This window comes from Diplotaxodon limnothrissa, linkage group LG7 (genome assembly GCF_057381915.1).
Source record: "Diplotaxodon limnothrissa isolate DT_005_m linkage group LG7, D_limnothrissa_male_GT1.1, whole genome shotgun sequence".
Classification (NCBI taxonomy): Eukaryota; Metazoa; Chordata; class Actinopteri; order Cichliformes; family Cichlidae; genus Diplotaxodon; species Diplotaxodon limnothrissa.
The window spans coordinates 48,009,620-48,035,366 of NC_140602.1; the positions used below are offsets into that span (position 1 = coordinate 48,009,620).

The 25,747-nt window shown below is 40.8% G+C and overlaps 4 protein-coding genes across 6 annotated transcripts in view; 2 read left to right on the forward strand and 2 right to left on the reverse strand.

Annotated features, from left to right (window-relative positions):
* Nucleotides 1–2,222: 2,222 nt before the first annotated feature.
* surf2 (surfeit 2) lies at nucleotides 2,223–5,062 on the reverse strand. Its single transcript, XM_085358308.1, has 6 exons — nucleotides 4,918–5,062; nucleotides 4,325–4,476; nucleotides 4,100–4,203; nucleotides 3,435–3,620; nucleotides 3,089–3,222; nucleotides 2,223–2,569 (listed from the first exon to the last, which is right to left on the reverse strand). Exons 1-6 carry the CDS (start codon nucleotides 4,990–4,992, stop codon nucleotides 2,474–2,476), a joined length of 747 nt encoding a protein of 248 aa, XP_085214434.1. The 5' UTR covers nucleotides 4,993–5,062; the 3' UTR covers nucleotides 2,223–2,473.
* Nucleotides 5,063–5,664: 602 nt separating this feature from the next.
* On the forward strand, nucleotides 5,665–7,539 carry bbln (bublin coiled coil protein). Its single transcript, XM_085358309.1, has 2 exons — nucleotides 5,665–5,952; nucleotides 6,770–7,539. The coding sequence occupies exons 1-2, from the start codon at nucleotides 5,874–5,876 to the stop codon at nucleotides 7,039–7,041; spliced, it is 351 nt and encodes a 116-aa protein (XP_085214435.1). The 5' UTR covers nucleotides 5,665–5,873; the 3' UTR covers nucleotides 7,042–7,539.
* A 1,836-nt stretch (nucleotides 7,540–9,375) lies between these two features.
* Nucleotides 9,376–16,959, reverse strand: ciz1a (cdkn1a interacting zinc finger protein 1a). The gene is made up of 16 exons (XM_085358310.1): nucleotides 16,793–16,959; nucleotides 16,146–16,376; nucleotides 14,403–14,530; nucleotides 14,031–14,257; nucleotides 13,569–13,689; nucleotides 13,312–13,399; nucleotides 12,947–13,059; nucleotides 12,575–12,654; nucleotides 12,234–12,440; nucleotides 12,025–12,155; nucleotides 11,764–11,854; nucleotides 11,561–11,665; nucleotides 11,162–11,281; nucleotides 10,969–11,041; nucleotides 10,744–10,865; nucleotides 9,376–10,524 (listed from the first exon to the last, which is right to left on the reverse strand). The coding sequence occupies exons 2-16, from the start codon at nucleotides 16,295–16,297 to the stop codon at nucleotides 10,051–10,053; spliced, it is 2,232 nt and encodes a 743-aa protein (XP_085214436.1). The 5' UTR covers nucleotides 16,298–16,376; nucleotides 16,793–16,959; the 3' UTR covers nucleotides 9,376–10,050.
* Nucleotides 16,960–18,064: 1,105 nt separating this feature from the next.
* The window catches only part of dnm1a (dynamin 1a), a 51,195-nt gene continuing 43,512 nt past the window's right edge, over nucleotides 18,065–25,747 (forward strand). For all 3 annotated transcript variants that reach the window (XM_085358311.1, XM_085358312.1, XM_085358313.1), the window contains exon 1: nucleotides 18,065–18,225. In XM_085358311.1, coding sequence (XP_085214437.1) covers nucleotides 18,065–18,225 — 161 coding nt within the window. The remainder of the gene's footprint in view (nucleotides 18,226–25,747) is intronic.

Sequence of the window (25,747 nt, forward strand, 5' to 3'; positions counted from 1 at the left end):
ATTTCAACACTAAGCAAAGTTTAAGTAACCGTCAGAGAAATTATATTTAAACCAATTTGTTTAGTAGATAATTAAAAGAAAAATAGTAATATATATTGGGATTTTTTGTTTTATCTTGTTTTCAGATGTTCTGCCGTATTTTCGGTGGCACCCGAACAAACTGATGCAGTTCTGGATATAAATTTGACAGGTCTGTAAAAGACCATTTTAGTTTAGGCATAATCTAGTGGCTTTAAAGGCTATTTAATTATTTTAATAGTGAGATCATACAGTGAGCCGTCATCTCCTGTGAGATATTAACAGTCACGTATGGTAAAGTTGTGGTCAGAGGTTTACATACACTCATGATGAGCATGAATGTCATGGGAAGTTTTGTTTTTGATCTCTTTGAACTATTCTTTACCCAGAGTGGAATTAATGTTTGTACAGCATACATCTTCAATATTTTTCTTTAAACAAAACAAAACAAAACAAAACAAAAAAACAAGAAATGGCTGCACAAGTTTGAATTTATTTGGGATTTTTTTCTACTAAATATACAGGCAGAATACGTACTCCCCAAATAATATTTGGTTAAATGTTCCTTAGCAAGTTTTATCTTATCTGGTAACCATTAACAGGTTCTAACCACTTTTGCTGACACAATTAGACACAATTATTAAGACTTCATTTAAATTGGTTGGTTTCCAGGCAAATGAACAAATGTTTTTGAGTTTGAGTCTTTAGCAAGGCAAATCCAGAACTTTAACGTTAACCTGCTTCATCCATTCAAAAACCAGCTTTGATGTGTGTTAGGGATCGTTGTCCAAATTTCAACTGTTTGGTTTTGAAGTGAAGTTATTTGGAGGTAGTCCTTCATTATTCCATCCACTTTGTGCAATGTACCAGTACCACTGGCCGCAAAACAGCCCCAGAGCACAGTGCTACTATCAACATGCTTGACAGCTGGTACAGTCTTCTTAGTTTTGGAAGCTTCACCTTTACCCCTCTAAAACAAATCTTTGCAGGTTTTTTTTGTTAAAGTAGTGACACATTTGAATAAGTTATATTAACATACAGTTGTCTGAACTGATGATCCTCAAATCTGCAGTTGTTTAAAATGGCTTCAGGAGACCGTCCCAACTTGTGTAAATCTACAGCTATCCTTCTTAGACCTTAGACAGTCCCATTGTTCTGAGTATTGGTTAAATCCAGTGAATGTCAAAGAAATCCTCCTTATTCAGATACTACCAGTTTTAGTCCATCATGATCACTAAACAGATGAACCTTTAGTACCACTTATTTCAATACTATCAACTGACTTTATGTATCTAATTGAGCCTGTATGTATACCCCTGTGTGGTATACAGCCCTATGTGGATTAGAGAAAATCCAAAACAAATTCGAACTTGTTTACCCAACTCAAGTCCTCGATGAATATATGTAAACTTCGGACCATGACTTTAGATGTACATGTAAGGTTCAAATTACTTTATTTACACTAAGATTACAGCAGATCAGCCATGCCTTCGACAAATCACAATAGTATCAGCCACTGAACAAAGGCACCATTTAAAGAAACAATCAGTTTCAATCAAGTTCTCTGAATTTTACTGTACGGACAATGGCTGACAGGCAGCTGTCCTGGTGAATGAGATCATATGCAAGAGACTTACGATTATGAATTTTCAACATCTTGGTGATAATACACCTGTGTGGCTCATCGATAACCAGATTCCTAACCTTCAGTACCACAGTACAGAGGGAAATTAACAATAAGACCCCTGATTCTTTGCTGTTAAATTTTGTAAAAACTCTAAAACTAAACTGTACATTAAATGAGATGGATTAAAGCTTATTGTGGTGCTCCATATAGAGCAACAACAGTCCATCATTGGTGAAGCTTATTGCAGCACTAGAACAAGATCTGTTCTCGCTTCCTTAAAAGTCATATAAAAAACTGTGAGCGGAAATGTTTCATTTTCCATCTTTAGCTGCAAATCTGTGTTGAAGAAAAGTTTGCATCCTCAGTGCACAACAACCAGTAAAATCAGATCTCGATGGTCAGATAAATCTCCGTTCTCGTGGAAAAGATGCAGATGTGTTGTGTGTAGTTGCTGAAGTTTGTCGTATGATATCAAGTTGGAAACCTAACAGAATAATTTGAAGCATTTTTTAGGTTAAAAATTGGAGTAAATGTTTTTTTTAAAAAGACAGACAGTTCTTGCAAATTCAAACCGAGTTATATTTTACACTAGTGCAGTTGAATGCAAACCAGAAAACACACCTTATCCAGTCCAAAGGAACTTTTAAACACATTTTCTATGCATCATGTAAATCAGCCTTTGTTGGACCAGTGGAACTCAGGAACCAAAAACATCCTCGCGTAATAGATGTTGAAGGGTCACAGGCTGATTCTGACACAGGAATAACACTCCAAACTAGATGTCGTGGCAGGGTATATAAAAATACTCTTCATATGGGGGTTTGGATTTTACTTTCCATTTTGGGCTTTTCTGTGTTTCTTTTTCATTTTGCTTGATCTCCAGCTGTTATTTCTTTGTTTCTTGTGAAATCCACCACCCTGAGCCTGAAAGAGAAAAAGACAAATAGCATAAACAGCATGAAAGTAGACCCATCCTGCCTCAACAGTTCAGGCTGGTGGTGGTGTAGGAAATTTTCTATGCACACTATGGGCCCCATAGGACAAATTAAGTACCACGCTAACCATGTCCATCCCTTTATGACCACAGTGTACCCATCTTCTGATGGCTGATTTCAGCAGGATAACAAACCACGTCACAAAGCTGAAATCATTTTAAACTGAACATGACAATGAGTTCACTGTACTCAAACCGCCTCCAAAGTCACCAGATCTCAACTCAACAGAGCATCCTTGGAACTTGGTTGACCAGAACATTCACATCACAAATGTGCAGCAACTATGTGATGCTATCATGTCAAGATGGACCAAAATCACTGAGGAAGGTTTCCGGCACATTGAGAATCTATACCATGAACAATTAAGGCCGTTCCAAAGGCAAAAGGGGAATAAGCTCGGTAAGTGTACCTAATAAAGTGTCAGGCGAATGTATATTATTCCACAGACCTTTTTGCGTTTCTGCACCGCCTGTTTTTCAACCTCCATTTCTTCATCCTCATCTGTCTGAAAGTCATCTTCCTCCTCTTTCCTTCCGTCCTCCATACTTTCTTCTGCTTGGTTTTTCAAAGTGAATATGGAGGCTGTGGACAAATACATGGTGTTACAGAGCAGTAAAACAGGCCCGCTACAAGAGTTTCACTAATCTGTGCCATTATATGTGGATTCAATGGAGAACCAGTCATGTAAAACTCGACAATTATCCTGACTAATATTGGTTCTTCCGATGGACAGTGTGCTTCTCCTGAAATCAGTGGTCAAATGAATCTAATGTGTGTAGATGGGAGATACTGACGGGGGTAGAGGTCGCTCATGCTGTCCTCAGAGTCACTATGACCATCATCACTGGATGAGGGTTCCCACGTGCTGCTTGAATGCTTGGAAGGGTTTCCTCGACTGCCCTCCTCTTCAGTGTTTCTGGGCCTTTTCTGCGTCAGTCTGGTTGGAATGAATTCAATCCCCTGCTTCACACATTCTTCATCTAGAGAAGGCATAAGGCAGTTGTGTTAGCCATCACATTCACAGTGTAACTATACAACAACCCATACCCTCAGTGTTTTATGCATACTCATATATCAAGTCTGTATTTACTGACATTTTCTCACCTTCTGATTATTTATTTATGTAACAAATGACAGATTGTGGTATTGTTTCCTTCCCGTTATGCAATTTAAACTTTGATTCTTTGCAGAAGAATAGAATTAGCAGAATCTTACTACTGTAAGCTCACCAAAAAATAAATTAAATTGCCAAATATGTCAGACTACATTGGTCTGAGCAAATTAAGCACGATTGGTATATGCAAAAAAGTGCTAACAAATGAATAAGCTCATCAGATAGCTTTGCTTTCCTTCCTGAGAGATGGCTATCACACAAGAAGTCTGACTGCTGAGATGAGTAACATCCTGAATCTTTACACTACAGGAGAGGTGCACATGGAGAGATAAGTGATGCACTGACATTTAGAGAGGGCTTTCTTGAAGCGTTTTCCGTTGACGTGCCTTAAGACGTGGTGCGGCTGCCGGTTGAGATGCCGAAGGGTCAGCTTACAGAAGAGCTGATTGCTAGAGCACAAACAAAATACATACATTACATCAGAGGATCCACTTTGATCTATATGGCATCACAAAATTACTCAGCTGTAGTTACTAAAATAACTTGTTGGGCAAGCAAACATGTCCTTACGGTTGCTTTGTGCTTGGCACGATGTGCGGCTCATACTGGCTGTAGTTGAACTCTGCTGCAGCACTCAGTTTCTCATATTTCTTCCCCTCAGTGAACTTCTGCAGCTCGGCCAATTTGCAGGGAATCTCGTGGCCATTTAGAGTACATTTGATCTGAAAAAGTACAAAATCGAAGGTATGAATAGGCTGTTTTTATTGGATTTAATGTTTTGGTCAGCAGAGGTCGGTGGATCAATCCAAATATCGCTAGCATTGATACCAACACTGGTACTGACACGAGTCCAAAATGATCGATACTTTCTTTCTGTCCTCTAAGATCAGTATGTAGCTCATTGTGTTAAATTGATGATAATTCTTATCATAAATCACGACACGCTGGGATAAGCTGCCTTTATAAGTTCCAAGTATCAGCGACACTGGCTCTGTATTAACTTGTTATCTGATCGACACAATAAATGGCAGTATTGCACACCGCTGTTGAGCACTCTTTAGCAATCACAACATCTGAACACCTGGCTCGTGCTAGATCAATTTGCAGGTTAGCATCAGCTCACACGAAGTGCACGTGTGACGTGGAGAAATCTGCTCGCTAACCTTTTTACCGCCTGTGAGCTGAAGAAAGGGGTGATTCAGGAGGAACTCTCTTAGGTCCGCAGGTAACTCATCCATAGTTTAGAAACACTTCAAACCAGCTCGTTCAGCTTGTTGACGAAGACAACGCTTCAACAAGGAAGCTCCCAACACGTGGGCTGACTGCGCAGACTCTGTCGTGTGATCTTGGCGCCATCCAGCGATCAAATCAAGTAAAACCCATCTTACACGAAGTTAGCCATTCACCTCTCTCATTTGGCATCAGGCGATCCTTTTATCGAACCACCGGTGTGATTAAACAAAAGCAGACAATTGTCTGCAAGAAATAATGTCCACGGTCCTTGATATACTCCCCTCCCCTTTTTTTGCTACCTTTAAGAAACTAAACCTTAATCGGCTTAAGTAAGGTGACAACAGAGCCCAGTCAGCTGACTGCCACCATCTGACAGGTCTGAGAGCATTACGGAAGACAGACAGCCCACTCTGCTTGGATTTCATAAAACTACAGAGTAGCCGGCATATGAGCGCATGCGTGAGCTTTGAATTAAAGTTCATAAACCAGTAAAGTAGACACCTGTAAAAGTAAATAAAACTATTTTATAAATCTTCCTAGCATGGCTAGTTTAGCACATTTGTTTTACTCGACTAGTCATTAGAGACTGTGCACAGAGTGAGTCATCTCGCTTTGGAACCAAAACCACGCCCACATTTCTCCCACAATTCCCTGGTTCCGTAAACAAATATCGGAAGCTAGCTGTTTGAGGTGTCGTGCATACTGTGAATTAAAATCTGACGATAGAGCTAAAGTAGAACCCAGACAGCGCTGTTGGTGTTACTTGCAATTACATTACGTTTAGTAATGCTACTGAGCTAGCTGGCTAGCTTAATAGCATAACTGACGATATTTAAGGTTCCTACTGTTTAAGTACACGTGAATATAAATATATATATATATAACAATGTCTGGACCAAATGGAGATCCAAACATCTCTCCGGACGATGGTATTATAAACGACGAAGATGATTTCGGCGAAGAAGGTAAAACAACAAAAGCTTTCATTGTAAGTGATGTTAGCAATCATTAGAGCCGCTGGGCCACTCCAGTGATTGTTAGAACAAACGTTTGTTCTAACAATCACTGGAGTGGCCCAGAGTAACTAGTGTACACTAGTTACTTTTTGGTTAATTTTAATTACGTATGCGGGTATTTGTGGGCGTGATTTGGATTTATGTAAAAGTCCATCCTTAAAACTTTTGTATGAATCAATTGGGTAATTAGCAGCCATGTTCAATAAAATGAAGCAACTGTAAAGATTCATGGGCCAAAGTTCCTCCAAAACAATGTAGGACACTGAGAAGGTCATACAGAAAACAGTGACTTCTGCTTAAGAGGTTTCTAAAAACTGTTGAATCATGGGTTGTGCTTAGTGCTTCACAGACCTGCACAGAGTCAGAAAATTTTCAGAAAAGGTGTCAGTAACTACACTCAACATTCACCTTCATGTAAACATCCCTGCCTGACTAAACACCCCCACCAGTGCCTCTTCATGGCGGTTGTGTTGTCAAATAAATATAACTAAAGTGGTTTTCATATTTGCCTCATTTTCAGTTTTCTGTAATAACCTTGGTGATGAATACTGGACTGTTAAATTTCTGGTATGTTATTTTTTATTTAAAAGAAACAAACAAAAGGTAACTGAAGCCAAAAACGGTCAACTTTCATAGCATTATCCTGTCTTTCATTGAAAACAATATAAATTTAATTTATATGATCAAAAACCGTTAAACTCTTTATTCAGTCGTTGCTCTTTAAATTGCCAAACAAAGCAAACTAACCTATGCTGCTCGTCCACAGAGTATTCTGCCATCAACAACATGCTAGATCAGATCAACTCTTACCTCGATGACCTGGAGGAGCGGAACGACGCTCTTAATGGCAAACTGCACGAACTGATGGAGTCAAATCGGCAAGCTCGACTGGAATTCAGAGCCCAGTTGTTGGCCCCCCCAAAGGAGGAGGATGTGGAGGAGCACTGTCCCACAGCAGCTGGGGAGTCCTCCTCAACCAGCAAGGAGGACATAAACGAGGATAAAGAAGGCTTGCAAATGAATGACATGAATATTTAGATCAGGAGGTTAAATTAAGGAAAAAGCCGGGATAGAAATATTATGAAAGTTGACTAAACTCCTGAAAGCTGTCATTTGGGCTAGTGACCCTTTATCTTCATAGTCGATGCTCACATCAGCAGGCGTGTGCGATAGATTACATCTCCTCTTTTGCAGAGCTCATTCCGGTTTCTCCTTTGGCAATGTGCCGATGTAACTAACCTCAAACAACTTCTCATGCAAGCTGGATGTTACATCAACTTCTTTAATTTCACTGCAGACTTTATAAATCTAAAGCCAGATGTGCCGCTTTGTATTGGGAAGAAAAGGCTCAGGATTATGTGGGAGGTCACAATGCTAAGTCCTAAAGCAAGAAAACGACTAAATATATATATTTTTAAAGTTGGTATTAAAACATGGTCTTTGATAAACAAGGTTCAAACTACAGGATCAACCTTAAATCTTTCCAGATTCTGGACCTAAATATTGTTTTGATACAGATGTCATATGAACAACTTCTCAAGCATTTGAATCAGTCCTTGTTAAACAGAAAGACTCCACTTCCTCAATTGTTTCATCGCATTATTAGCTTTGCAATTCCTATACCTTCCCAAAAAGTAAATAGGAAGCATTGGACACTCATATGTATTATAATGCTTGTTGTGCATCCTAACTGTAAACGCTGTGCTGTGTTCAGTGTCTGTTAAGTGTTTGCTGTAAAATCAAAAAAACGAAACGTTGGAATTATGAGACATTTTTAATATAAATTAAGATGACTCCCAAACAGAAAACAAACATCCAAAAATACAATAAACTTCCAGCAGTTAGAAAACATCACCAGTTTGTTCATCTCAATTTGTCAGTAGCTGAATAAAAATACAATAAGAAACGTACAGCTTTGTTTGAAGTCATCCTTTACATGCCCTTTTTTGCCTCTCCGTTCTGTTTCGGAGTTTAAAAGCACAGATTAGATCACGTCTCCTTCATTCAGAGAGAATACAACACTAATCATGTGACAGTCGCTGACGTGACTACAAGGGTTGCTACGTGTGTCAGTCAGTCCTCTGTGGTTGATAATAGGTTTCTCTAAAACACAGGGTGAAATGTTTCCAGAGCAGAGCGCTGGTTATGATGAAGGAAGTGGTGCTTCCTGTTTCACCCTCACCTGTGAGTAACACCTCTGGATAATCTACAGGACTCTTTGCCACATTTTAATTGATAGTTTTGTACTATCGCCCAACTGTGTTTCTACTCTTGGTACAGCAACTAAAATAAAACGATGGTAAACTGGAGTCAAATAAGCAGCAACTTAAAACAATGACATTGGGCTGTGAATGCTTTTAAAAAGGATGAGTGGAAAACAATTGTTTTTATCTAAATGTAGCCTGCGCCATCGATTCTGACCTGGAAGCGACAGCATAGCGTTTAAACTGAAAAACAAGATGTAGACAAAGTGCATGCAGCCTTATGCAAACGAGAAGAATCGTCATTTAGATTAAGTGCCTTACTGCTAGAAGAGAAGCCCTTTATTTTTGGCTGCTGGCGGCCTTTTAAAAATACACATACTCTTCACCAGACTATATTTTGACGACAGTGCTTTCAGTGTCAAGGGAACCACTGCTGACTGCCTTGTTATTTTTGTTGCCCAAAACATAATCAGCAACATCAAATTAAACCCCAAATCCCAGCCATTCATAAAAAAAGAAGATAAAATGCTGTGAACCAGGCTGCGATCAGATCCACGATTCAGCTTTTTTTGTTCGCTCAGTCCATGTGCCACTAAGACCTGTTTGTTTTAAAACAAATGTTGACACCTGCTCAAGTATGCATTGTGCTTACATTCTACATTTCACCATGTGCTATGTGTGATTAGCCAGTGTCTCCACTTTACCATCAGTCCAGTCTTTTATACTGGTAGGTTGTACTAACCATCAGTCACCTAGCTAGCCAGAGAATTAGCGCAAAAAAATAAATAAAATAAAGACAGAAAGAGAAAAGCTGGTAATGAGCCATCTAAGACTCCTGATTCTTGAGGACAACAGGGTGGAAAATTAGCACTTTGGCGAACAGTCTTAATTTTAAATGTCACTGGAGGAATTCAGCTTAGGAAGAAAAGAGTAAAAACCAAAACAAAACTATGGATTCGTCTATATCTGCAAATTTGATTGTATATTAAAACTTGCATTTAGCTTTCTTTTTTTTCTTTTTTTTTGCAACCAAGCAGCATTTCCTAATTCCAAACTACATCCTTCATGTATACAGTAAAAGTCACAATACCCTTTGTTTTTTTTAGTTAGTATGCAAACAACACTATGTGCAGTTTTAATTCAGCACAGCAAATATTAGGTTTTAAAAAATACAATGTCTGAACCAAAGCACAGATTTGGAATGATAGAATAAAGCCAATTAAACCTCAATGGGACCATGGGCCATTATATCCAAAGATATATACATTTTATATATATTTATTTTCCTGTCACCTGTTGAAGCAACAGCCTCTATGAATTTCTGTCGTAGTGCGACTACACAAATAAGCACAATCTGCTTAGTTGCAGTTTTCCAGAGACCAAAGTATGGGAATCAGTTCAAAGAGGGCATCAAATACAAGGATGTTCTCGTTGTTAAAAAAAAGGGGAAAAAAAAAGGGAAAAAAAAAAAAAGGTCTATTTAGTTGTTCTGATTATACTGATACTAAACACAAATGCTTTAAGTTCAATATCTACTTCATCTTTTTATTTTTGACTAGATGACTTTATAATGTGTAATCTGATAGTGATGGCTGACGCTGGCCCACATTTTCCAACTGAAAGCCAAAATTAAGAGCTTCGCCCGCAATTGTGTTAATTTCTCACCCTGGGAGAGCGATTCACATGAGAAGTCCTGTTCTCTGTGCATTTAATTCCAACTTTCCAGTGCGGTGAGGAGCTCGACCGCCAACTCCTTGGTCTCTGTTCCATGGAAGCACCTCTTTAGTCACATCCTGTCAGTGGTTGTGATTGTACCTGTTTCTTTTCTGTGCACATCATTTCCTCATCGCCTGTTTGCCGCCCTTCCCGACCTGCGTCTGGGTGCTTTCCCCGTCCCAATCTTTTTCCCCTGGGTTGCAGGGGCTTCTCTCTCCTCCAACTCTTCAGTGGCATCCTCTGCAGAGGCTGATGGCTCAGAGTCCATGTCCACACTACTGCTGGCGGGCACCTCAGCAGGGGATGTGTCCATGTTGCTAGTGATGGTTGCTGAGGTGGTAGACAAGTCCTCTGAGGTTGCCTCAGGTTCGGCCAGCTTTCCCTTTTCCTCGCCCTGTATCTGCATTTTAAGTTGGGTGAGCGTGACAACGGGCTGCAAGGATTTAAGGTTCGTCGCTAAATCTGTGTCATCAGAGAGTAGATTTTTATCCGAACAGTCTGAGGCAGTTTCATTTATGTGCATGAGCCCGTCAGCAGGTTGGACAGATTCTCTCGAATCTTCAGCATCTTCACCTTTTCGACTCACCAAGGCTTTGTACCTCTGTGGGGGGAAAAAACCCAGCATAAAAATACTGGATTATGCCTCTAGATATACACTCATGCAGCTTGTTTCCCCGGGAGATTAATGTACACACTGGCCTTTTAAGAGCTCACATATGCCTAGATTAAGGCTGCAGTTATGCAATAAAAAAAAATTCAAAACAACTGAATGCAAATAGTAATGTTGTTATCTTTAAGCTTAAAACTTAAACCGACAAACCTTAAGATTCTCAAAGTGCTGCAATGATTTGCAGTGGCCGTGCAGGGCAGAAGACTCAAAGTTGTAAAACTTGTTGCAAAGCTTGCAGATAAAACCTGCGACTGGAACTAAAAAACTGGACCCTGTGACGAAGGAAATGAGAAACTAAACATCACAAAGATACTAAATATCAGAGAAGCGAAAGCAGGAGTGGAAAAAAAAAAAACACAGGAGTGCCTCTCTCACCATAGACTGTGTCAGGGTCATACTGCTCATCACTGGACACGTCAGTCGCTTCTTTAAGGGAGGACCAGCCGTCCTGCATCAGTGAAATGTGTTACTGCAGAGATTCTCTTAAACCAGTTCTGAACCAAGGGTTGTACATTTGCCAATCATCTCACTGAAGGAAATCACCAACAATAATTTATATGCAGCTCACCTCTCCATCTCCTTGATTACTCAATCCTTTCTCCTCCTCAGTCCCCTCCTCTGTTTCTAATGAAAAACCTGTGCCCAATGAAGCAAGTTTGGCGAAGGCCTCACAATCAGTTTCCTGGAGCTAGAAACGAGAAAACTGAAGTGAGAATTTTACCTCATCTATGTATACAAACTCGATTAGTCTCTATATAGTTATGAATATAAATAGTTGTGAATATAAATGTATTGTATTGTATTTGGCAAAAGAAGCTTTTCTTTACTGGAACACTGGTGATTTTCCTTTGGGGAGGTCAAAACCTCTCTCATGTGTGCCAAAATTTTCTAAATAAAGAAACATCTTTTCCTCTGGGAAAACATTTGTTGATGTGTAAAAGAAAGAACAAAAGGATTTCTTTCCCACCTTCTGTCTGTGCTCCTGGGACTGCAAGTGCTCCAAAAACATCTGGGAGTTCTTGAAGTGTTTCTTGCAGATGGCACAGGAGGACATGTCTGTTTTACTGGCAAGCTGAGGACATGGAGCAGAGCATTTTCAACACTACTCAAAATATTTTCTAATATTTCTTGAACTTTACTTTTGCGCTATGTAGTGAGAAACTGATGTACCTTGTGTTCCTCTGTGCGACGGTGGTCGGCGATGCTACTCGTGAAGTGTGTGAGACAGGTGGCACACCAACGCTTCAAGTCTTTCTTCTCCCTGCAATGAACACAGGACATCCTTTGTAAGGGTCGCCCTCTACGTTCAAACTTAATATGACACACAGGAGGAAGGAGGTGGTCTCTGAAGGGGTTTAATTAAAACGTGCAAATATGCCACACCTTTTAAAGCTGCTATGCTTTTCATAAAGAAATCTGCAAATAACTGACCCATCTTTGTTTGCTCCCTGTAGAGACTCCTGCACCCGAGGCAGCAGGGTGACGAGGCAGGCATTGCTCATGTGTTGGATCTCCATCATCCTCTGCTGGTGGGAAATGCTGTTCATATGACTCCTGAAGTTCTAGCACACAAAGGGAAGAACATTAATGACAAAAGAGTGGAGTTAAAATATTATTATTAATGCTCACCATTAACCTACTTGCTGGTTGTGGCAGGTGGTGCTGCAAAGATAACAGTAGAACTTGCTGGAGCCCTCTGCCACACCCTCCTCCTCTTCATCCTGGCTCTCAGGCAAAGCTACTGGGGCATCTTTGCTCTGTGAAGTTTCCTCTGCTGGTAAATTAGCCTGCCGGTCACCCTCACTAGGCCTGCCAGAGGGGGACGGGGCTGACGAACAGCTATGCAGCTACAAACAAGAACCACGAGTGTTGAACTTTTATGAAAAATGTATAAAAATCAACAAGACTTTAGTTCTTTAGGTACATGAAAAACAATATGTTCTCTATGATCTGAACATCAAAAACAAAAGGCTCCTCTCACCTCACCAACTTTGGTCTCCTCGAGTGCGTCGACAATGTCTGATCCTGTTCGGGAGCCACTTTCTTCCAGAGCGATGCATTCTTGTGATAAAGAGACACCCAATAAGAGTTCACCTCGAAAGACCCCAACAATAACACAGAGTACCGTGTAAAGGTCTTGAATCACCCCTCATTTCTTTATATTTTGGTCAGGAAATGGGTGCAGTATTTTAACTGAAACGTGTACATATAGACATGAAAATGCAGTATATAAGGCAAGAACAGAGTTTGTACAACTCTAATGAGCCTGAAAGTCAATATTTGGTTTGAAAACTTTTATTCTTGAACACAGCCTGAACCCTCTTAGGCAGCTTTCTTGTAATTTCCTTTTTACCTTCAGGGTGGACATCCTCTGTGTTGTTGCTACACTCCGAGGAAAGAGCTTCCGCATCTATGTTTGCCGTAGTGACGGCCTCGGCAGCTCCCTGTTCTGTGGGCTTCTCCAACCTGAAAGACAAGAAAAAAACATTTCTGTTTAGCAAAGTTTCACCATTTTTTTAATGCTATGAATTTCAAATAACTGAGTAAGAAAAAGAACACATTTATAAATTTGTTTTTTGCCTTCTTAAAACTGGTGAGAGGAAAAAAACAAAACCCATTTCTTTCCTTTTTTTGGTCAAATACAAGAAATTACATTTTCCAGAAATAGAGAGTGCAGTTTTCTAATACAGCTAGCAGCAATAAACAGGCTTTCCCCACCATTCTGTCCTCTTTTTCTTCACTGCAGGTTCTTCAAGTTGCTCCTCAGATAGTTGTGTTGGCCCATCCAGTCCTCCCGTAGCACCATCTGTGGGTGAAAAACAAAACCAAAGGGAAAAAGAAAATATTTAACTCTGATATTCTTCAAGTACTTTGTACAAAAAGTTTAAATTCACATGGCATTTAGCTAACACTATAACTCAGCTTCCATCCTAACTAATTACTATGTTTCTGATATGGGTGAATTGCAGCTCTACCTGCTTGAGTCTTGCCATTAGCTCCAGTGGTACTGCTAGCTGCTGCTGGTTGCTCATCTGAGCTCCCTGCTGCCATCTGCTCACTGTCCCGCTTACGATCTGGCTGTCGATTTGCAGCATCCTACTCACAGAGACAAATCACATGAAAACTAGAAAATAATGATCCATCGTAGCCGAAAAACTTTATCTACGCAGTTTTTTTGAGGGATACATTCCTGAAACATTATGTAAATTTGTGCACTGACTCTATAGTGCACCTACTTATTTGTTGAGAATAAATGAAAATCCTGATTCTTATCATTTGTCATACATTCACACTGCTTACAACAAAGATAATTACACTAACACAAATAATCAAAAACATGCCGTACTGTCCAAGCCTGATCACTCGGATGGTAATCTGAGCTCACTCAAAAACCCACACAATGGACAAAGTAACTGCAATAGCGCTGTTATAAATACCGCGGAAGACGAAGAAGAGGAGGCAGAGGATGCTGAGGAGGTGGTGGTGTTGTTGTTGTTGTTGAAGTAGCGGGGATGTGGGTGGAAGGGTCGTGTAGCTGGGAAACCCATGATGGGAGACTTGATAGCCATGCCCATGGGAACCGGCCCGAGCAGGGACGACCTGTTCCCTGCTGTGAAGAACTGCCGAAACTGCTGCCCACCCATCCCAAAGCCCCGCATGTTACCTGCACACAAGTACAACAAGAAAGGAAATTATTATAAGGGCTTGCTTTAAATAAAAAACAATATACATGAAAATGTCACGTGACATCTTCTGCTCTTTGAGATTTCCAGGTATTGCCATTTTTATGCTATTCACTCACACCGTACCCTGCATCTGCTGCATCAGTAAAGCACCCTGCAGCATGGGATTGGGGGCGATGATGGTTGTCTGCGAGGCATGGCTCAGGTTGACCATCCGGGGAGGGGGTGCTGTCTGGGGGGCAACAGGAATGGTTCTAAGAAAGAAATACACACAAGAAAGTAACATGTCTTATTATTTAAAAATTCACATCCTCACTCAAATCTGCAGCTAAAGGCAGAGCGTCTGGGGTAAATGACAAATCCATCAGAGCCATGGAAATGTTTTCCGCCTTCTTAACAACCTGAGAATTTATTTTACATGCATCCATCATACTAAAGCTGGCTTGACAGATTTTGCTGCCACCTTCGCTTATTCTCAGAATAAAGATGAGGAAAGAGAAGAAAATATTGTAGTTTAAGTGAGGATTAAAAACAGAGAAATAAAAAGCTTCCTTCTAAAAAAGGTTGGGACCAAAAAAAAAAAAAAAAAAAAAAAAAAATATATATATATATGAACATAATTTGCTTATTGTTTAAAACCCACATCTTATGGATAACTGCAGAAAGACAACATAAATAATGTTGAAAATGAGAAACTATGTTGTTTTTTGAAGAATACGTGCTCTTAGTTTGATGTGTAGTGTAAAAGCCAAGTGCTTGAACATCTCATAATTAATTACATTAAGTAGCAACACGCCTGGATATAAAAATAACATGCCAGAACTTAACCAGTCTTTCATCTACAGTAAACAATATCATTAAAAAATTCTGAGAATCAGCCAAGCAAGATGGAGCACCGTTGCCTCACAGCAAGAAGGTCCTGGTTTTGAATCATGTGGCGACTTGTCCAAGGTGTACCCCTCCTCTCGCCCTATGAGAGCTAGGATAGGCTCCAGCTCTCTCCAGCACCCGAGAATCAAAGACAATTTCCATGTGCAACGGACTAGGCTAAAAACCAGTATTAACGGCCACAATCTTCAGAGTCTGGACTCAAAACAGACGCGATTATGTAGTGGAATCACTGCTTAAGCTCACAAACACTTGTGAAAACCACTGCCGATGAGAAACGTCTGCTGCTGAATTGACCAAATGCAATTTAAAACCTCACAATTTAAAGGGAAAAAAACCCCAAAACAACAACAACAACATATATTTATGAAAAAAGATCCAAAATTATCAATGCCTTCTCTAAGCACCAGCTGACTTAACAGGAGACAAACAATACCAAACAATCTGCAGCAAGGTTTAGCAGGAAGTGTCTGGATGCTAAGATTGACACACAGAGGCGAATTCTTTATACACATTACTGACATCAAGTTAAATTTAAGCAGATATATACCGGTATATATATTTTAAAGGCTTATTTATATAAGACAGCTTTATCGCCTTTATATGGCTTTCAAATCGGTGCACTGCGTTACAGTGAACAAGTAATTAGATTACCTGTTACCTGTAATGAGATTATAGGCTGGTTGACTGTGGAAGATGCCATAACAAATGTGATGTGATTTTGTGTTATTGGTCTGAGGTCAGAAATCCTGCAGCAAACGTTTTATATAACGCGTAAAAGAGGGATAATAACACATAACCTTTGAGTAATCTAGATAACAATGGAAGGCAGCAGTCAAAATAAACATCAAATACTGTCAGACCACTAATTAAATATCTGAAATGATAAATGTAGCCGTAACAGGTGTTGGGACGGGCAGTTAGCATACAGGTCATCCAGAGGGCCTTACATTATCCCCGGTCTTGAGTTAACAGGCTTACCGGGGTGTCTGGTGGTGATGGGCCACATGGTGTCCGGGAGGCGGCTGCGGCGGGGGAGGCGGAGGCTGCTGCTGCTGGAAAAGTTGCTGTAGTTGCCTCAGTTGCTGGTGAAACTGTTGCTGTTGCTGCTGATGGATGTGCGGATTGAACATCACGGGCTCTGATTTAATCCGTTACGTTGCAACGAGTTGTCAGAGCCGTCAATGTGTGGCACCTCTTAGGACAGAGGATCTCTTGTTGGGAGGAAGAAAAACGTGATTACTTGCTCTGCTATCAGACCAACTATTTGTTGTTAAGGCACACTTAATGACAGTGCGCACCTCCTGTCAGACAACAGGTCGCTCTCATATTTCATTATGACAACTAGCTAGCGTTAGCATAGGAGCTAACAATAATGAACTTTTTGGTTTGCTAAGTTTACTTTCATTTCCGCCACCATTCCGCTTCATACAGATAGCCGCTACGCTGTCAGAGAAAGCAGAATGGTACGCTAAATATGCCCACAATATCGAGCCTATGTTGATAACTGAAGTGTAGCTACATCTTCCATAAAATGAACGAAGCTAACGCTACATTAGCCATAGCCGCTCAGTCACTGAACCAAACAAGTTAGCTTAGCATAGCATTCAACTAACTCAAAGACAAACCTCTCCTGTAGGGACTGCTTTGTCGTATTTAGCCTCCTACAGCTGCCCCCAGAGACGTAAACCTCGCCGGGTGTTAATTGTCAACGTAAAACCAAACCGAAGAGTTAAACACTCGCTCTTTACAGCAACGGTGCAACTTGCACAAAAACTGAAGCCATAACCTCTGATCAAACCGGTGGACCGTGTCACCCCCTAGTGGCTGCCTGGAGAACTGAAAACGCATGATGGACGTAGAATGACCAGGCTTCGAAATGTCGTTTTTATTACATTTATTTGTTGTTGTTGTTGTTGTTGTTGTTGTTGTTGTTGTTGTTGTTGTTGTTGTTGTTTTGTTTTATACTCTACAGTTATTATTTTATCTATTAGCTAATGCGACATAGTTAATAAAAATAAAGCTTTTTAGAGGTGAACATTAAATAGCAGAATACAACTTAGCACCTGTGGCACTGTTTACATTACTGTATACTGTCATGTTGGTTGTAGCTTGAGCTCGTTATGTTTTTCAATCTAGCTATGTTGCAAATAACCACCGCTGAAAATTAATTTCTATAGGACAGTGTTCGCCTAGTCTTTCACTCTTTGTTTTTGGCTCTTGTTCTTCTAATATGTGTTTATGCAGTCATGTGTTTGTGTGTTTAATTGTGTAAACATATACTTAATGTGTGATTTTAACCAACCACTGAAGCATTTTGTAACTGTATGTTAAAAAGAGCTGCACAAATAAAGTTGTTGTTATTATTATTATCGTTATATTTAATAAAGTATCAAAAAATAAGGTAATAAAATGTACATTTTCATAATTGAAACTGAGAGCAAATCACAAATTTAAACACAACATAAATATAAAAGGGCATTCAAATTCGCTCAGGTGAGTTAAAAAATATTTATTTTAATATGAAAAATACTCTGTTTTTTGTTTTGTTTTCAAATTGCAAATTATTTATGCGAGAGAAATCTACCAGTGTCACCACCTAGCGGTGGGTGTGGAGTACTGCAGGGATCTCCTGGTAAAATACAAGAGCTCATCCTCCTCCTCCCCCCCTGCGGTGCTTGGAGAGGAGAGTGTTGGAGAGAGTGCTGGCTTGAGATGATCTGACACACCGAAGAGCACCGTAAATGAGGAAGCAGAGCGAGAAGTGAGCCGGTGAGTGCGCGCAGACTAGAACGCCCTCTGAACGCTCTGAGGGGGGTGAGGAGGGGCGCAGAGGAAGATAAAGCCATATATCCGTCCCTGTTCTATCAAGGAAGCTAGCCCATCATCCTCTCGCAAAGATGGGGAACCGGGGAATGGAGGATTTGATTCCTCAGGTGAACCGCATGCAGGATGCTTTCTCGGCCATTGGGCAAAACGCAAACCTGGACCTGCCGCAGATCGCCGTGGTGGGAGGACAGAGCGCCGGGAAGAGCTCGGTGCTGGAGAACTTCGTCGGGAAGTAAGTAGGCTTTTCCAGGCTGTAGTGGATGCTGGCGCGCCTCTGGTGCACCGCGCAAGAAGGAGCTCTTACATCTAAGTCCCCATCCCCCCCGGCCAGGTTTAAATACACAAAGCCTCCACTTAGACCCGAAAGCTTCAAATTAAACGCGCATTCAACGCACTTTCTGTCGTTTCAAAGCCTCGAGCACACCGTGAGGCAGATTATTTTGTTAGGCCTTCATAAATCCCCAGAGTAGTTTATCTGTTAACTACCTTGTGATGCATTCAAGAACCACATATTCAAGTTACAATGACTTATTATGATCTTGTTATGATCCCCGTGCTTGATATAAGTTTTCAAACGTGCCCGCTTTGTTGTTGAACGACTTCGGTTAAAGGAAAATTTTCATTGTAAATCCACTGACATCTGTGACAAAGGCAGGGTTAGTTTGGAAGCTGACTTCCTGTGCAGCATGCACTGTCACAGCTTGCTTGGTGGAGGTGTTGTTTCTGTAGCAAGGCTCCCATTTTGTTGCCCAAAGGCTATTTAATCCTGAGCAGGGAAGGGTGCATGATGATGCCCGCTGTGTGTATGTGTCAGTGAAGAGGCTTTGGCTTTAGCCTCGCAAACATGCAAGGCTTTTTCATTCTGCCACAACTGCTGTGCTGATGATACAAAACACAGGAAGGGAACAGAATCTGGAGTATGCAAGGCTGCTGTGTGACCTTGCACGCACACACACACACACACACACACACACACACACACACACACACACACACACACACACACACACAGAATGAGAGTCCACCTGAGCTTTGAGCCCTTCCAGCTCAGCTCATCCATCTGTCTGCCCGTGCTTATAATGCTGTAAATGAAGCTTACTGCATGCAGACAGCACTGATGGTGCTTCTATCTGTCAGTCTGCTCCTGCTTTCTTGTATTTCGCTGGATCTGAAGATTTTTTTTAATGGGTTCAAAGATGCGCCCCACACACACACATACCACTGTGTGATTCAGCAGTATTTCCTGCTTAAGCAAGGGCATAGTGTATGCAAACTGTGGCTCCGAGCCAGCTCACCCCAACATTCAACAAGGCCTTGGTATTCCAAGACAAAATGCCATCTATCCCACTGGACACAGAGGGAAAGGATCCATCTGTTAGGCATAGCTCTGTAGGTCTACCTAGTTCACCACATGGGCTCTATAATCCCCATCTTAAATGGTAGTAGGTGAGGCTGACCTGCTGTTTACCTGTAAGTGTACTCTACACCGTACCTGCTGTAAAAATAAAGGAATTCATTACAAAAACGTTCAGATGTTTCTGAATAAAGGTGAGAACTTGCAGTTATATATGGAGATTATAGTTGTAACACTAAACTAACAGTACAAAAGCAACCGGTGCTGACACTAGTATACTGCAAAGCATCGACAGCTATTCTACACAATGCAATACAACAAGAAACCGCTGCTGTAGATTATAGTAAGTGCACTGTTTGAATGAACATTTTATTTCTGGCAAATCTACCTGCAAACTTAGCTCAAAATTCAGAATAAAAGTCTGGAATGAAAAGCACATTAAGTTAAAGTGAGCTAAACATTCATATCTGCTACTGGCATCTTATTACTAATGTAACTCCTTGCTTTTGAGCCTTTTTATTCCCAGTAATAGCTATTAAATTGATCTCTTCACCCTCACAATTGGGCCACGCTGTGCTGCACTCACGCATCTGTTGTCATAGAAACAGCTTTGCGCCTTATTATGCTGTTTTACCCAAAGGAGCAATGGTTTAGAAAAATGATGAGATTTTAAACTTTATTACACAAAGGTGGTGGATTTCAATGCCAAGCGGGTGATTTGTAGGAACTGCGGTCTTTGGCGTCTCGTGAAAATTTGTGGCCTGCTGCGTTTTTGGGCTGCCAGCTTTCCTCGTCCAGCTGCAGTGACGTAGCTCAGGCTCTCCCATCCTCCTGATCGTCCTCTGCTTCACCTCCCCCACTGACCCATCGTGTTTTCTGACTAAACACATTTTTTCAATACGCTGCATTTACACGTGCCACAGCTTCTCTTTTTTCTATTTCCCCGTCTCTAATAGTGAATTGTGTTGGTGCCTTGCAGAAAGTCCAGCTTTCATTAAACTGCTTCTATTTCATAATTCTTATGTCAATAAAAACAAACAGGGTGCTATTGATTTTATTCCTGGTTCAAACTGCCGAACCCCACCTCCAATGTGTCTTTTATGGTTATCTCAGACAGCCAATAACAACATACAGAAAACTGCTGCATCAGTTTAATGGCTGTTTACAGCTTGTCTGTTGCTCAGCTGAACTGGATGTCATTTTAGGGGGAAAGTGAGAACAGGAATGGGAGATAGATAAGTGAACAGGTTCATTCGACCCTTGTGATCGTAAACAAACAGCTTTTTCTATGTAGCTGTTAAAGGATTTAGGTTAAAACTAACAACTACACAGTTAAAGAAATGCTTTCAAAAAGGGTTTGAGAGACAGTTTTCCTCACTGGTGGATTAGATTTTGATTTGGTGATGCTACGTGTCTGGTAGGTGTGACAAAGACAGTTAAAACCATTTGAGATATTCTGTCCTAACCTCACAAGAGCACAGGAGCAGTAATCAAACGTACCTGTTAGTCTTTATCGTCTGTCCTTTACTGTTATTGCTCACGGTGCTTCTTACAGTTCAGTGTGTCTCCTCTCAGTTTAAACTCTGATTCCCCAACTCATGAATCTCTAAATTGAAGTTCTACTTGGCAGTGAGGTTAAACTAAAAACATGATCATAACAAACACACTAACGCACCGTGCCAGCACAAATCAAGACGCACAGTCATCACAATGCGTTTGTACTTTGAAGTATTTCTCTTTAATCGCTTCTTTCATCACCAACCATTTTCTTGTCACGACTAAAGTAGATGCAACTGCTTCTTTTTACTTTTCCTCTTTAAACCAATAAATGGGAAACTTATTTCGATATTTCTTTATGGCAACAAACAGTGATGAAACAGATGAAACTGATAGATGCCACTGTAGTTTCATCCAGGCCAGACATCTGAGGGTATTTGATCTGCAGTAAAAAATTGTTTAATGTTTGTCTTTTAATTGACAATAAATGAGCTATCTGGCCTTCTGCAGATTTATTTCTCTCCATGTTGACCCGGCCGAATCGTTGGCTTGCCTGTCTGGCAGTAAACAAGACATGATTATGCATATGAATTTGAGCTCATCCGCTCTTTCTCATTTGTGGCCATTTCCCAGTCAGTAATTAAGGCTCCCACAGGTCTAATTATCTCAGACAAAGCAAGAGAGCTCTACTCGTCTTCGTTGCCAAACACTTGCAGTGCCAGCTGAGTGAGACCTGTTAGTACCCAGTAACCGTGAGGGTGGGGGTAAATCCAGTATTGTTACATGTGTAGCGTTGCATTTATGTTAAAGGAAGAAAAACAGTTCATACACTGAACGTTGGAGGAAAACAGAATGAGGTGATTTAGAAAGTCAAAGAAAAAACAGTCACTAAAATGGAAAAGCAGCAGCTGTGTGCTGCAGATATCTTTCAGTAAAATGAAATTTTCTTACTGAATTCATTGTTAGTCGGATGACTCTGCTGATGGGACAAATCCACATAGGATGGCATAGAAAGCTATTACAGAAAATAACCAGGATGTTCAAGATCAGTATGTTGAGTTTATCAGGAGAGCTCGGTAGTCGCTGTGAATGATGTTTGCAAAGGCTTAGCTGCAAGGTTTGCTCAGTTTCAGCACCACGGACAGCTCTTTGACTGATTCCTCTGGAAAAAGCCAAATGCTGATTCTATCATTGGAAGTGAGGGTTGCTCTTCAGCTCTTCGTGTATTATAGTCATGTCATTATGGAAGATTAAAAGGGGCCAGTCAGTGGATTATAGAAACAATAGCTTTTTTTTTAGCAGAGGATTCATGCTTGTATCGAAACAGGCCAGGAGATGTCCCGCAGTCTTTCTTAGGATTGCCTAAGGGAATAATGAGTCATATGAGTGGTGAGAAAATGGTGATAATAGGAATGTTTGCCTTTCATGCACCGAAGCCCAAAGATTGTTTTATGCTGAGGTGTGTCAGGTGTTTTGTTATCAGTGCAGGCTGTGAGCACTGGAATAGCCCAGTAACATAAAACTCCAACATATGTTTTTTTTTTCTCTCCCTGCTGCCATCACTGTTTTAACCCTCTCGAGGCAGGCGTTGCCGATTTGCAAAAGTTAAAAACTAACAACCTGATTACCCCACATACATGTTTTATGAGTTTGTTTTACTCAGAAGTACCACTGCAGGACTTGGTTGTGCATTAGCAACAAAAGAGTTAATTTGAGCCTGAGAGGGTTAGCCCCAGCATAGGGTTTAAGATACATACCTGTTTCCACATGTTACATAACACTGAAAGGGTGTAAAGTGTTCTGATGAGCAGCAGCAGGATATTATCCTGTCACTAGATTAAAGCCTTTACTATGTTCAAATCAAAGCCCAGTGGGAGGTGGTGGGGGGATGTAGAGGCCTAACTTAATTAATTGCTTATGAAGAATAATGTGAGTGAGTCTCATGCCTAAAACGTGAATCTTTTTCTTTGATTCCACTGGATGTGATCAGCAAAGTTAGACTTGTAGAGTTCGTAATAGCGCTAATTAATCAAGTGGTAACATTTTACTTTACTTTCCCCGTAGTGTTAACGTCTTGCATGATTCTGAGTGAAATGGACTAGTAAAGAAAGCAGAGACTTGAGGGATTTGACGGTTGAACAAATATAACAAGCAAGATCTTTCTTCTTGGTTTAAATTGATATCTGCTAATTTTCCATCTATTTACACTCACTGGACACTTTATTAGATAAACCTGTTCAACAGCTTCTTTTTTTTTTTTTTTTTTTTTTTTTTTTTTGGCCTGTCCCGTTTGGCTCTTTTGCCATCAGAATTGTGGAGAGGAAAGCTCCTGCAAGATGTGACAATCTCCCCCACCAGTTGAAGAGCCCCCCAGGTGGCTCGACGCACCGGCGGCACCCTGCTCCAGGGCTGGGCCCCCATGCACCCACCCGCCCACAACCCCGGCAACACACCAACCAGGACCCAAGCCCCCGAGGCCCGGTCCGGGTCCCAGCCCAGAGACGGAGCGCCCCCAGAACCTCACGCCCATCCCGGACCCACCCAGGGGCAGCCAGGCTACCAGGTCAGTAACCCACGTCCGTCAGCACAGACCCTCCCCTAGCCCCGCTGCACGCAGCCGCGAGGAAACAGTCACCGGAGAGCCAACAGAGCCCCTAACCGGACATGACCGCTACCCCGGGTTGAGCCCCCCAAGGAAGATGCCTCCGGGGAACCCCCCGACGCCCTAAGCCTGTCCCTACCCCCACACCAATCACAACAGTGAAGGCGGGACCAAACTATGACCCCCCACCCCCACTAGGTGATGGAGCTGATCAAAGGAGCCCAGAGCAATTGATCTGATGTGGTGGCAGAGGCTGTATCAAGACTAATGTAATCTAATAGATAATTTCTATATTGGTTAGAATTAAGATTATTTTTATTTCTCCAGTTCATGAGGACTGTTTTCTTGGCTATGCATAGGGCAGTGAAAACCATATGGGCGATATTCTTTTCTGAAGTGACATTATCTAAGCTGCCCAACAAACACACTAAGGGGGAAGTTGGAATGTTACATTTCAGACACTTCGATAAGTCTTCACATATCTCGCGCCAAAACTTCTGAACTGGTGGACAGAACCAAAGAGCGTGGATATAATTGTCCGGTGAATTGGTTTGGCAGTGTGAGCAGTTGTTGGTAGACGTAAAGCCCATCTTGAACATCCGATGACCTGTATAGTGCACTCTATGTAATATTTTGTATTGAATTAATTGAAGACTGGGATTTCTAATTAGATGAAAGGTTTTTAAGCAAATCTGAGACCAGAAGTTTAGGTCTAAGTTAACTGATAAATCCGCTTCCCATTTTGCAATAGGAAGTGATATTGATTCATCTGTTTTAGAAAGCATTCTGTATATTTTGGATAGTAATTTGGGGGGTTTAAGAGTAAGAAATTGAACCACACTTGGTGGTGTTTGTAGTTCAACTTGACCCGGTTTAAATTTCTTTTTTACTATGGATTTAATTTGTTGATATTCTAAAAATCTTTTCTTGTTGATCCCATATTGTGTAACTAGTCCGTCAAATGAAATAAATTCTGTTCCTTCTAGTATATGTTCTAAATATTTGATTCCTTTACCACTCCAATCTGAAAAGTTTATCATATTATTGTTTTGTAATATGTCAGGGTTGTTCCAGATAGGTGTACGTTTGCATGGGATTAATGAAGACGCCGTCAATTTTAGAAACTCCCACCATGCTGTCAGAGAAGAGCTGATGTTGATGCTTTTAAAGCATTCATGTCGTTGGATGTTTGAGCTGATAAATGGTAGGTCTGAGATCTCTAGATTATTGCAGAGTGCTTGTTCTACATCTAGCCAAGGTTCATCTAAGAGGGTGTGTTTTAGCCATCCTGAGATAAACTGAAGCCTGTTGGCTAAGAAGTAGTGCTGAAAGTTAGGCAGTTCTAGTCCTCCTTTATCCTTGGTCTTTTGTAGTGTTTTTAAGCTTATACGTGGGGGTTTATTTTTCCAAAGGAATTTGGACATACATGAATCTAGAGATCTGAACCAATCTTGTGGCGGTTTAGTTGGGATCATTGAGAATAAATAATTTATTTTTGGTAAGACCATCATTTTTATAGCGGCAACCCTTCCCATGAGTGATATGGGTAGACATTTCCATCTAGCCAGATCATCTTCTACCTTCTTTAAAAGTGGGATATGGTTTAATTTAGTTAGATCTGCAAGCTTGGGAGAAACATTAATACCTAAATATTTTATATTTCCCGATTGCAGTGGTGTAGAAGAGGAATTATGGAAGGAGCAATTAATCGGTAGGACTGTAGATTTTGACCAGTTAATTGAGTAATCTGATATTCTTGCAAAAGAGTTTATCAATTCAATCACCCCAGAGATATTGGTTTGTGAATTTTGGAGAAAGAGTAACACATCATCCGCATAAAGGCTGATTTTATGTTCCACGTTCTTGCATTTTATGCCCTTAATTACTGAATTCTGTCTAATTGCTGCTGCTAGTGGTTCAATAAAAATTGCAAATAGTGAAGGGGAGAGTGGGCATCCCTGCCTGGTGCCCCTCAAGAGACAGAAGCTGGAGGATGTCTGGTCATTTGTTCTAACACAAGCTGTTGGGGAATTATATAATATTTTTAACCAGTTTATGAAAGAGGATCCAAAACCAAATTTGTGTAAAGTTGCAAATAGAAATTTCCAGTTAACTCTGTCAAATGCTTTTTCTGCGTCTAAAGAGAATATTGTAGTTTCTAGGTTTTTACTGTATGAGTAGTGTATCAAATTAAGTAATCTACGTGTATTTGTTGATGAGTGCCTACCTTTTATGAAACCAGTTTGGTCAGGATGAATTAAGAGGGGGGTTATTTTCTCCAGTCTCTTTGAGAGAGCTTTG